This window comes from Lepisosteus platostomus, chromosome 18, assembly GCF_059453375.1.
Source record: "Lepisosteus platostomus isolate fLepPlt1 chromosome 18, fLepPlt1.hap1, whole genome shotgun sequence".
Taxonomy (NCBI): Eukaryota; Metazoa; Chordata; class Actinopteri; order Semionotiformes; family Lepisosteidae; genus Lepisosteus; species Lepisosteus platostomus.
Genome location: NC_142628.1, coordinates 8914999 through 8928202, shown reverse-complemented (window position 1 = coordinate 8928202; position 13204 = coordinate 8914999). Strand labels below are relative to the sequence as shown.

The following is a 13204-nucleotide window of genomic DNA, read 5'->3' as shown; positions in this document are numbered from 1 at the left end:
TCAGTATTTTTTTTTTAAATGGCAGCACTGAGTAAGTAATGTTTAAAACCGCAACATCAGAGAATTGTACAAGGAGTGAGTTAAAGTTAGTTAAATTCAGTCTGAAAGTTACAACTTTAACACAAATATTACACTGGTAGATGGCTCAGATTAACCCTAATATTCTAAAATCCAAAGAACTGCAATGTTAGGACTGGAGTTTAAGAGGGAGGAATTATCTTGAAAAAGGCCTACTCAATTTGAAAAAGAACTTCTTCTTCTGAATACATCGTATTGACATTTGGTTGACATTGGAAAATGTTATGATTCCCATTTTTTTGGAATTCGTTTTCTTTGGCATGTAGTTGCAAGTTTTTTTAACAGATTACAAAAGAACGTTACTGCATCCAAACCCCTTCTTATTGATATAAGTGAATCATAATCCTTTGTCCTTTAAGTGCATCATGCTGTATTTTCTTTTCCAATAACACATGTTTGTAACAATTGCGTTTTCCTGTGGCATACTTTTTGGGTTGAAGTTCTCAGGAGATGGACACAAACAATTCCTTGAGGGAAGCTATTCGGAGATGCTCAGAATAACGCATCTGGGGGCTGAGAAAGAAAAGTGCATATGTACCGTTTACTTTTACATCCGTGAGATTTTAAAGTAAATTTGTTGTGCATATACAGTACAGACTGCAGAACTCCCAGATTGAAGTGATTAAAGATTATGGATTTGTTCATTTCTTCCAACCAACTTTGAACAACTTTAATTGCTATTTAATTTGGGGTTTCTGCGTCTTTCTCTGTTTGTTTTCCTCTTGGTTTAGCTCATGGATGCCAGAGCCTTGTCTTTTTGGTGTTTTGATCAGAAGTAAGGTTTAAAGTTTCCATAGAAATGTTTCCATTTATTTCTTGAGCCTTTTCTTCCCTTTTTTTTCTCTTTTGTTTTTTATATTGCTTTTATTTTTTTCATTGCAAACAATGGGATTTTGTAAGGCTGTGTGACATTTTAAAATTCAATCACCATTATGTTTTAAGGCTATTAATCTGTATTTTGTTAAAACAGTCAAAAGAGGCTGCAGTTCATTATTAAGGCCTTTTTATTACATTTTCTCATCCTGCCTTCATGGAATAATTTATCTAATGCATGCTCCAGATCCAGCAGAACTGCATTGTTCTACAGTCTGCTGCAGGTGCTGCCATAAGACCCTCCAGCAATGCCCCCTGTCTGTGAGAGCTTTTGATTCTTTTTAGGTATTTTAAAATGCATAAGTAGAGCTCTCCTTTAAGTGGAAAACAAACTTATCTTAAAAAGAAGATTGTTGAAATACGAAAGGGAAATAAACATCTTTACTTATTGAAACACTCTAATTCTTAATGTGTGATTGTGTCTCTGTGAAAGAGAGCTTAAACCACATCAAATCTATTTTAAGAAAATTGTTTACATCACCTGTTCTTCATGTTAAAATATTTGTTTAACCCAATTGTACAATATTGCATCCTGCTGGTAATATTAACTTAGACACCACATTACACTTATAAAATCTTCTTAAAGTAATTAAATGCCTGCTTCTTGTATTTAGTACATGGTTTCATTGTTTTCAGATGACTGTTGCTTATTATTTTTCATGTTAATCTTCACCTCATACTTGGCCTTTGCTCAGTGTTATACAGTACCTATGTGAACTATTAACTCTTCGTGATTTTGTTTATGATGGGATTAATAAGGGTAGCCCTAACCAGGCTAGCAGTACTGCTTTAGAGAGCACTTCCAGGTGTACTGAGCTATAACTTATCTCATGCCTCAAGGAGGTCTTATTCCTTTACTCAGGCAGAGTAATTTCCCAGAGCTTTTTATTTCACTTCCCAAGCAGTCAGTGTTTTAGCATTCCAGATTCTGTACCAAACTGACTAAACTGCTCCTTGCAAACACAGCAGTATGTGCTTTACATGGTGTAACAGAAAATGTTTATCCATGCAGATTCAGTGGATAAGGCTAATCCATTTTAGTGCTGATGCAATCTGTTCACATGCTGAATGCAGTATAGAATGAACACAGTATATAAAGTGAGTTTTATGAAAATCAGTGCTCTTTGCTGAGTGATTCAGTATGGAAGCAGCATAACAGTCCTTTGTTACTTGTGAAATGAGACCACACACATATGGAAAGGCGCTTTAAGGCATTCTTATGGGACAGGCAGAAGTCTCCACAGGATCCAATGAAGCATTCTGCTAAGCCCTCTGGATATAGCCTTTATTCCAATATCCTCCATGCAGTTCCTACCTCTCTTACAGCTCAGTGTTCCACGTTTTGTGCTTTAAAAAACAATTGTTGAAGACGTTTATAAGAAACATGTAAGTTTAAGTCCATGTATGTGTAAGTTTTGTTATTGCATTTAAGCTCGAGTTACTAGAATACATAAGTTTTCCATCACAGCTTTTCATACTTTGCAAATTAGATTGCAGATATCTCACAGCATTTTGCCATGTCTTTATTTCTGTTCCATAAGGGCTGTGCATTTGTTTCTACTGTAGGTGCATAATGTGTCCTTCTCCTTTGAGCTAATGCAGGATGGTGGACTGGAAAGACCCAAACCCAGACCTGAAGGTAGGAGGTTGTGTAACTTTGCGTGAAACTCCATGCAGCATTTGTACTAAGGGGGTAAAACCTACACCACATTTAAGGTCATGGCTATATGAATTAAATAAAAACAGACATACAGGAAAAAGATTTTTTGGGTTTACCATCATGGTTTATTAATTTTCACGGTTTTCTCTTTCTTTCTAATAGCCAACACATTTTTAAATGTTTTACTGCCGGGTGGTTGAAGGCCTTGTGGAAAAGCCTTTATGCCTGCTAAATTTTGTACTAATAGTGAGTGACCCCTTTTTCCATTTCAGTTATGAAAAGCAGCTGCTATAAAAATGGAGGACTCAAGACTATTTTTAAACTGTATAAAGAATATGGACCAAAAAGCAATGTCTTGGCATCAGGAATATTTTTATTTGAATAGCAGGCCTTATTATAAGGAAAACAGTTCAATAAGATTTTCACGTCATTGTTCATCAGTAAGAATTGCAGTTGCAGTTGATACTCTTCAGAAATTTATTTCACTCCTTTTGGCATAGGATTTGAAGGGAAATAAAAAAAAATTACAAGGGTTATATTATGGTTTATAATACTGTATATACAAAATTTAGTGTACTTTAAAATGGTGGGCAAACACAAAACTGCATTTATATTTTTTAAGTTGTACTGTTTCTCATACACATCCTGATAGATTTTAAACATGAAGATTCTAAATGCTATTAAGAATAATATTGAACCATTACCACACTGTTAAACCCCCAAACCTTATCAGTTTCAACAGTATTTTGAAGCAAAACCAAAGATATTACAAATAGCATATAATAGGCTGTTTAAAGAATTTAGATCTCTGACCTCTGGTCTTTTTCCAGATGGTTACATAGGTCTTTTACAAAGTGCAGAAGTAGTTATTTTCTTTTACAGCACAGCATTACAATTCAGAGCTTGCATTGTACATAGCTCTTTTGTATGTAAAGGAACAAGAAATAGGTTTATTCCATGCTGAAAAAAAGAAGAAAGAGAACACAACGTTTCGGCCGTGGAGCCTTCTTCAGGTGTGAGAGAGACAGGGCAGTAGGCAAAGGTAAAGTAGCGGGAGAACAAAGGTTGAGAGGGAGGAGGAGTGAGAGGCGGGAGCAGGGGACAGAAAGAGAGGCCAATCAAGAGGTGTGAAGTCAGAATGGGTGGAGAGAGGTGTGAAACGAAACTTCCAATGAATGGAGAAAATTTAAAAGAACAGTAATCTGTCGTTAAGGGAAGGGAGAATGTGTGATCCTAGTTGCAGAATAATTTTAGTTTCGGTGGTCTTTCTGATGTATGAAATCTTTTGTATGTATCTGTTACTTCAATTTTAATCATTTCTGATGGGCTTTAACAATGTTCATAATATTTTATGCCGGATAATGAAATAGGTTTACAATGGGTAAGACTCCTGAAAACGTCCAGACTTAATTCACACTGTTAACAATGTGTTTCAACCATACGTATTAATCTGTTTTACATTGGTTGCTGTTTTTTTTCTAAAATCCCTAATGTCTACTGGAAACAATAACAGATATTTTAAAACAAAATGCATTTGCACACCAAAAAATATTAAAATCATGAGCACATGTTGGCAGAATACAAGGAGCAATGTAAAATGAGATCTGACAACCAAACCTTTAAGTAAGGTCCTGCCTGTGGTATTTCAGAATCATTTTAATATGGATCTTAGCTATTACAATCAGACTCCCATCAGTTCTAGTTCCATATGTGCATATCACGATGTGCCTTTTTTCATTTTTGTTTTTTGTTTCCTCTTGATGAGCATTGACCATTGTGATGTTTTTTTTAGCACAATAGTGGTATTTTACTTACAAGTAATAATTATTACAACATTTAAGCAAAATAAAATGTGCTTACAAATTTGAAATTAGATCATTTTTATTCTCTTAAGAAGAAACACATGGACCACATAACACAGTTCACCAGCAGGCTGTAAAGTTTTTTTTTACTTTTTATTAAAGCATCAATGAATGACTTGAGGTGGCTGTTTCAACTATTGCAGTTTTTTAGCTTTTATTTAAAGACTTGGTTGTTTAATTACAGTAACAGCTTATATGTGGTAGGGGGATGTACATGACTGGAGTTACAGAGCTCTCTTATACTGGCATATTTTTCAAATGCTGGTGGTAGTCATAACTGTGGCTTTAAAATAACTTTTAATTAGGTTTCAGCTGTGATGCAGTGTCTTTAAAACCCGTCACAACTGAGTGTTTGCTGGGCTTATCAAGGTCATAGTTCTCTTCAGTAAAACTATGCATCTCTTCTCTTTTAAAGAAATAGGATGGCCTGTGGCCTTTTTGTAAGAAAACCTGTTTACACACCTGTAGAGGAGCAAATACTAATTCTGCTGTCTCATGTTTGTCAGAGTGTACTGCATTTTATGTAGTCTGAATTGATGATTTGCCTTTTCACTGATAGTTGCTGTGATTTTTCTTTGTGATTACCCCCCCCCCCCACAGATATTGTGAACTGTGACCTGAAGTCAACCCTGAGAGTGCTCTATAATCTGTTTACAAAATACAGGAATGTGGAGTAAAAAGGAAGTGACAGGAGTTGGGTTTCCAGAGCAACTACCGCTGGAGGGAAGCTGCTTTTCCTGCCTTCAGATCTTACCCAGTGAAAAACAAAAATACCACTGCAGCCATAAAGAGTAGCTGAAGTCTGATGCAGAATTCCAAGTTTTTAAAAGGATATGGGGCCATTGTGAAGAACTCAAGTATAGAATAATGTTAAAATTAAGTTATATAAATAGTTCGAGGAATAGAATTTCAATACTAAATATGACTTAACATTGTTAAAAAGGTTTAACTGGTTATATTCCATAAGCACCAGTAGTAAAGAGATTTTTGCGATTTGTGTTTTTACCTGTTACAATCCTCGTGGTCTGTATGATTCTCTTTTCTGATTTGCCTTGCTGCGAATGTTGCAACACCAGAAATTACCTAGTGTAATAAGAGATACATTGCAACCCTGGAACTATTTTGAAAATGACAAGTTCCATGATAATCATCTTATGTACTTACTTTTGCAGATGTTTTTTTATCTCAACTTTAATTAGGATGGCAATTAACATTCAAACTAGGAAGAACAACCAAAAGCATAAACAATGTACAAGACAGTGTACAAGGAAGAAATTAACAAAAAAATAGTATTTGAAATTACCTTTTAATGTAATTCACTTGAAATGTATGCTTAAATGAATAATATACATGACTAGGACAAGACTTCTAAAAAGTTAGTTTAGTGCTTTATAGATAGGGTAGAGTTTTGGGCTAACATCCACACCAAAGTACTGTTTATTACTGTAGTATTATATAGCACCTCAATACAATTCTGCAGTTTGTTTTATTTTAAGTTTCTGAATGTGTTTTGGTTGTATTGGTAAAAAAAAGATTTAAAGGCTAGCAGGCATTAAAAATGCAAAAAATTCAACTTTGTCTCTTAAAACTTAACACCACAGTGCTGTGTGCTAAATTGTTGCCTGTTGGTATGTTCTGTTAATGTATAAACGGGTTTAAGGAATTCCTCAGTAAAGTGTATAATTAAAGTTTGTATGTTCAGTATTTGGTGAAAGTGAAAACACTGCATTTGCTTAAAATAATTTGCAGTATATTTCATGATCAAAATATACTTATCATTTAAAGTATTTTGAAATTAGTTTAATGCAGGACAAAATCTCAAATCTCTTATTTGTATCTACTATGCTATAATATCTTACATTTATATGTTTAGATTGACTAAAATATATCTTTCTTTGTCTTTTGCCTAACTAAAACATTTAATATTTTACATAACATTTTATGTTTTAGTTAAGTCTTGTTTTCTTGAAAGTCTCATACTATAATAATTTGGAAGGAGGTATTGTCTTACATGCAGGTGTAGTATTTTTCTCATATTTTCTAGAAGTTACCTGAATGGTAATTTAATCATTCAAAGCAAGCTCATTAAATATAATTCCAAAGAAAGTACAATTGTAAAGAGCTTTCCTTAGACTGAACACATTTAAACAATCTTGTGGTTATAAAAATATTGTTACTGACATTAATGACTTTTGCATTTGAATGTTTGAATAATTTTACAGAGCATGTCTTATATCTGTCTCAACATCTCTCAACAAAATCTCTAATGTTTGTATGTAACATAATGTAACACAAAAACATTATGTAATGTTTTGTACGACTGTCTTGATTTATGTATTATAGTAATGCCATTTCTGTGTGGTAAATCCTTAACTATTCCTGTAGTTTAATTTTTAAATTTAAATTAATATGCAAATTAATGAAACCATAATATAAAACAATTTCTTGCTCATAAGTAGTTATCTTTGCTTAAGAAAAATAGGTTCCTAAGTAAATAGAAGAATTAGTGCATTAAATCTAGTTTGCAAGATAGCAGTGAAAACTTGTAATTGCAGATTGGCAAATTTCCTGTCTGGCAAATATATCTGTATATATTTGCACTCTGTAGGGGTTTTAAGTACATGATAAATCAGATGGCATAACAGAAAAATTAGATTCATTGTGTGAATAATCAAAAGTCTTGCTTCTGTGTGTTTGGAAGAAAACAAGTTTAAGAAAGTGGAGAAACACTTTCGTTCAAGACAGAGCAGTATAGGAATGCTCACATAATCAGATTGCACAGTCATTTTAAGTTCTCTGTAACATTATTGCTGTTTTAGTTTCACATTTTTAACTTGATCAAATGATGTGCTGTTATAATTCTTTCCCTGCACAGATTGATTCTAATACATTTCCCTCAAGTTGCCTTGGGATGAAGTACTTTGTTATAACTTAGTTACAACAAACGTAGTTATTAATTTAAAGAGAAGTTTTATTAGTTTGAGCAAAAAGGCTAAATAAAATTTCCAGGCCTTAAGCTTCCAAGGGTAGAGAGTAGGCACACACTATAAATCAAGAACAGCAGATGGTGAGCTATTTTTTGAAGTATCTGCTGCGTGGGTGTTTATAAAAAAAAAACCTTCCCTTGTATTTTTTAATTTGAAGGTCACAGTAATAGTTCATTTTATTGCAATAGTTAAAGAGCAGGTCTTTTGTGCCTTGCACAGCACTGCCCATTCTTTGGATTTGTGTTCATTTGTCATCCATTGAATTAGTGTAATTTTTGTCTTAATCACTAGTTACCTTTTTTAAAAAATCTGAATGCTTATTGAAAAGCTATAGAACAATTGTGGAAAAAATATATGGGAACATATTTTGCTTGCTTTTATAGGCTTTCATGTGTTTAACCTAAAAAGAAAAGGGATGTCTATCGAAGTCTCCCAAAAATAATGTGTCTAACAGCAAAGGGAATGTAATGTTGTCAATTTTTGTTTTTCCACAGTGAAAATTCCACAGCGTGGCTTAATTGGTTTTCGAAAGAATGCTGTTGTTCTATTAGTCCCATGATGATGTCGGTGATTCAGTCTTTGTTTATGATGTTATGTTCTCAGTCTTTAATTTACATTTTTGAGTATCAGTTTAAATGTGACATAAATTGAGACCTCTAGCCTGTTTATTGGCTGGCTATAAATTCACAGGTCAAATTTTCTTTTTAAATAAAGGTAAAATAACAGTGATCCATTAATTCATTTTTGTCAACTATGAATTCCACATAAAGCATTTGGTAGAAATATGACTTTGTTTCTGTACCACATATACTGTAGGTGAGAAGAACCAAACCTGTCTTTTGTTTCTTCAGGTTTAGCATTTGAACTAATGCTGTACAACGAGGGAAGCTGTGTTTTCAAACGAATGTAATGTTGTCAGTAGTGCCAAAATCGACAGGGTTGTTATTTCTTAAGATTCCATTTATTATCGATGTTCCCTGCTTTTGAATTGTATAATTTAACAGAGGAGATATCCAGAACTAAGTCATACTGTTTGTTAGAGGACTGTTGTGCTTTACCTAGTAATGTTAAAATGTAGAAGACTGGCTTACAGTAGACCTATATTCTGCCTTCTGCACAATAGCAGACATGACGAATCATGAAAAATAGTACAGTATTTGTGACATTTTTCGCTATTTCTATTAAGTCTTTGTAAGTGTGTTCACTTAAGTGGGTTGTAACAATACCTTTCAGCCCATTGTTCAGCTGCATTATCTGGAAAGCTATTATCACTAAACCTTCAGGATTAAGAGCTTTCAGTGTCTTCATATAAGCTTCCTAGGATAGCGAAAATTACAGAAAAGAACACCTGTGTTATTGAGAATCTGGGTTAAGGTATCCTGAAAAGGAAAGAGCCACCATTATCCTGAAATTACTCTAGCATTTCTTGCTCATTCCCCGTATATTATGTATATTATACTAAACTTGGAGTGATGACTTCAAATGGGTCCTTCTTATTAGGAAGTGCATTCTCTGTAAGCATTGAGGGCAGGAGTTATTGTTCATTTTACAAAACAGGAAGAAAGGTGGGGCTATTTGCCAATAAATATAAATATAAACTCATTACATTTTGTAAAATATTTCTACTTACCATCTTGGTGCTTTTTAATTTCAACACATTTTTCAAAACTCATGCCCGGTGTTAGAAACTGATTGTGTGCAAAAGAGGATGTTGGACAGTCACAGAGCTTTCCAGAATGTCTTTACAGACACTTGCCTTTTTAGACCAAACATATGTTTTAATTCCCTACATTTCATCAGCTGATTTAATAGCCCTAATGAGTTGAATTGTGCAATTTAAAAGAGGAACTGTTTTAACACCTGCTGTGTTGTGTCTTTCCTGCAAGGTTTACATTTTGCCCTTGTTTATGCAGTGTGAGAACTATGCATTTTCTTTTACTTAAGCAGTTTTGTTTGCTGACCCTTTCTAAAAGTTAATGGCACATATACTGTGGCTTTATCTGTGTTTATCATATGTATGATCATTTTAATATGATTGGTTTTTAAGAAGCTTTAAAGAGCAGCTGGATGATCATCATTATTCCTGATGTAAACAAGTGGTGAAAGAAACTGTCATCTACTTGGTCAGTAATAAATATTTATTCTGATAACTGTCATAAGCTTTAGCAGTGCCCATGCACTCATAAGTCATCTGAAGGTTACTTTTAGAATGGAATCACGCTTCACATAGCCTTTAGATTGCCTTGGCTTTTAATTGACATACTTGTTGAAGAATATTGTATTGACAGATGTGAAAACTGACCGATTTTGTTTCAGTGATTAACAATAAGCAATTCTCTCTTAAACGGAGATCAAGGCTAAAGGCTCACTCAGTATCCTTAACAAACACATTGAATTTACTTTCTAGCCCTTACATACGTCATGGTCAAGATGTGAATTTAAGATATATTTTTCATGCTCTTGGGTCTTTCCTTGATCAAGAAATGTATTAAGAATTACCAACAGAAAACTGAAAATATCCAGTTCTCTGTGTCGTCTTAAAACCATTATTTTGGGTTTTAGGTGATATTGATGTCTTAAACATTTCAAATTTGCTCTTTAACATATTTTCAACCAATGTAAAATACTGTCTTTTAATTTCCAAATACTAAATACCTGGTACATGACCACACTTAACATCTTACCTTTCATTTTAACAACCATTTAATTGTCAAAATATTTTATATCATATATTAAAGTAATGTATTATTTGTCACTTTTTTTTAAACATGCCCACTTATTAACTTTGGTTTGATTTAGTGTTTTATGAAGTTATCATTTTTGGATATTTGCAGTTGCATGTGGAAAATGCATTAGTTAGATTTTCAGGAAATTGCTTTACTGAAGTGTTGTGTTTTTTTCACACTGCCCCGTATTAATGAGTTATTATTCATTGTTTCTTTGGTTGAAAAAAGCCTTGTATCTTGGTTGTATTTTTTTCCTTGAAAGAGCAATTAACAATTTTGTTATATTTTATATTTTGTTATATTTTTGGTTAGTATTTTCTGTATAACTGTGCATAAATGGAGAGAAAGATAGAGAAGAAATAGTGTTGAGGTCAACTTGATATGTAGCTCTGCTGGTACAAATATTTTTGGTGTTTCCAAGTCCATTGCCTGTTTTACAGAGAGGCTTTCAAAAATGACATGAAAATCACTGTTCCTGCTTAAACAGGGTTTAATGCTATTTTAATATGCTTCTCGGTTTCTGTTATAGTTTGCCCCAGCATGTTTTTTAATAACTATAAAAGCTCGTATCTGCAATAATGTACAAAGTATGTTTTGTTTTTCTGTATTGTTTATAGATTCCAAAGAAACATAAATGTGTATTCAATATTTTTCTTGGCATTCTTCTTGGTCCACACTCCACTCCCCAAATGTTTATGCTTTCTATTAAGTACACACCGTTTCCTTTCTGGAAATCTTTTCTTTGTTGAGCTTATATACAGAAATGAAATGTATTTAAGTTTGTTTTAAACACTGTTCAGTTAAATAAAATATATTTATAAAATATGCTTATGGTACTGGTGTATTATAATGGGAACCTTGTACGTTTATATACTGTTCTACTCGTTTTGGGTCTCCAAGGATTAACAGAAATATTTTCCATTGATTACACAAAATGGTGAGTATATTACACATACTGTAGATCTTCATGTGCAGAAGTTGCCTTCTTTGATTCTCAAACTATAGTCTTGAAGACCATGTGTGCTTCAGAAGCATAGTACAATAGGTCCCTCAATCTTCCTGAAGGGTGACCACGTAAGACAAGTACTGTACATGTTTCTGTTTGTGTGAAACCAAATGGGCTCTATTTTGCAGATAGTTTGAATTGTAATATACTGTATATACTTTACTTTAAATTGTGGCCCCCTTTATTAGAAAGCAGAATTTATTAGTAAACTGTACTAAATTCATCTCTTAAAGAACTATCTTGTCATTATTAAGTTAATGAAATCTGCTACAAATTTTTTAAATTCAACAGCTGTGTCACCACTTTGTATTTCAAAGCTAAGCAAGAATGTGACTGGATCTGGGACTGATTGCTGATGTGACGCAATATCTCCAAGGAAAACCAGGTTTCTTCTGTAAGTAGAATTGCTGGACTAGTGGGTGGCAGTTTTCATTCCATACCAGAATTTCCAAAATACTCCACTGTGGAGACCAGGGACAATGTTCTGTAGAAAGTTCTCTCTCTCCTTTGCATAAGAGGTTGAACCAAAGTCCAGGTCCGGTCCGGATCCCAAGACGATCTGTGTATGAGTAGTGGTGTTCAGGCTGATTTTCACTTTGGGCTTCCCTGAACTTCTCCCGTAAATTGATTCAAGTAGTATATCTCCTCTTCACAAGTTCTGCTTTGTAGTGGGGCGTCTGGCACATAATAATAATAATAATTGCTTATATTTATATAGAGCTTTTCTGGACACTCCACTCAAAGCGCTTTACAGGTAATGGGGACTCTCCTCCACCACCACCAGTGTGCAGCATCCACCTGGATGATGCAACGGCAGCCATAGTGCGCCAGAACACTCACCACACATCAGCTATCAGTGGGGAGGAGAGCAGAGAGTAATGAAGCCAATTCATAGATGGGGATTATTAGGAGGCCATGATTGGTAAGGGCCAAATGGGAAATTTGGCCAGGACGCCGGGGTTACACCCCTACACCCCTGGGATTTTTAATGACCACATTTTAATGAGAGTCAGGACCTCGGTTTTACATCTCATCCGAAGGATGGCGCCTGTTTATAGTATAGTGTCCCCATCACTATACTGGGGCATTAGGACCCACATGGACCACAGGGTGAGCACCCCCTGCTGGCCCCACTAACACCTCTTCCAGCAGCAACCTTAGTTTTTCCCAGGAGGTCTCCCATCCAGGTACTGACCAGGCTCACACCTGCTTAGCTTCAGTGGGCTGCCAGTTGATATGGCTGCTGGCTTGATATAATGTCATATTTCACGTAGGCAGGTGCTGTCCCTAATCCTAGGTGGATTAAGTAGGTTCCCTCAATGATGTGGAGTGGTTTGGGATCCTTTGGTATGAAAAGTGATATATAAATGAAATGAATTCTTATTAGGAATAGCAGGTCTGCAGTATCCACCACCTCTCTTGAGCTCTTGAACTTTCTGTTCAGATTGTGATCCGCATCACACAATCTGCATCCGATTTCTTTTTATTGGGAAGTGTAGGTGAGCACAAACTGTGTTCATGGATTCACACCTCCTACAAAATAGTAGATATATTAATATAATTAATGTAATAATTGAAAATCATATTATATTATTTAAAACTATTTTAGAAAAGAAAAATGGTCAATTTATGTATTCCTTTTCTTTCTGGTTTTTGTAGATTTGTCCATAGTATCTCATATGATTCAAACCCCATAAAAACAGCAGAAATTCAGGTATTATTGTTGCCATACATGTGTTCTTATGTTTGAATTTGAAATTCCATCCAATCCCACAATAGCCCAGTGAGATTGTTGTTTTTCCTTTGATATTGGGGTGAATGTTGATGAAGATAAGCAGTCATCTCTATGTACCACAATATGTGGTATGCAATATCTGTACCCGGCTTCTTCACTGCCTGTAAACAATACCACTGAAAAGAAGCCTTTGCTAAATCCAGTGTCCATCTTTCAGTTCTATCATGTAATCCACCTTTTTCCTTTTAAATATGTGATTTTGACAAGCTACTAAGAA

General features: G+C 34.4%; 1 protein-coding gene across 1 annotated transcript in view; it reads left to right on the top strand.

Annotated features, from left to right (window-relative positions):
* Positions 1-11011, top strand: part of LOC148645601 (alpha-parvin) — a 29630-nt gene extending 18619 nt beyond the window's left edge. Inside the window, exons 12-13 of the mRNA XM_088611589.1 lie at positions 2518-2590; positions 5074-11011. Of these exons, the coding sequence (XP_088467715.1) occupies positions 2518-2590; positions 5074-5150 (150 nt within the window). The 3' untranslated portion in view covers positions 5151-11011. The remainder of the gene's footprint in view (positions 1-2517; positions 2591-5073) is intronic.
* The last annotated feature ends 2193 nt before the right edge of the window (positions 11012-13204 follow it).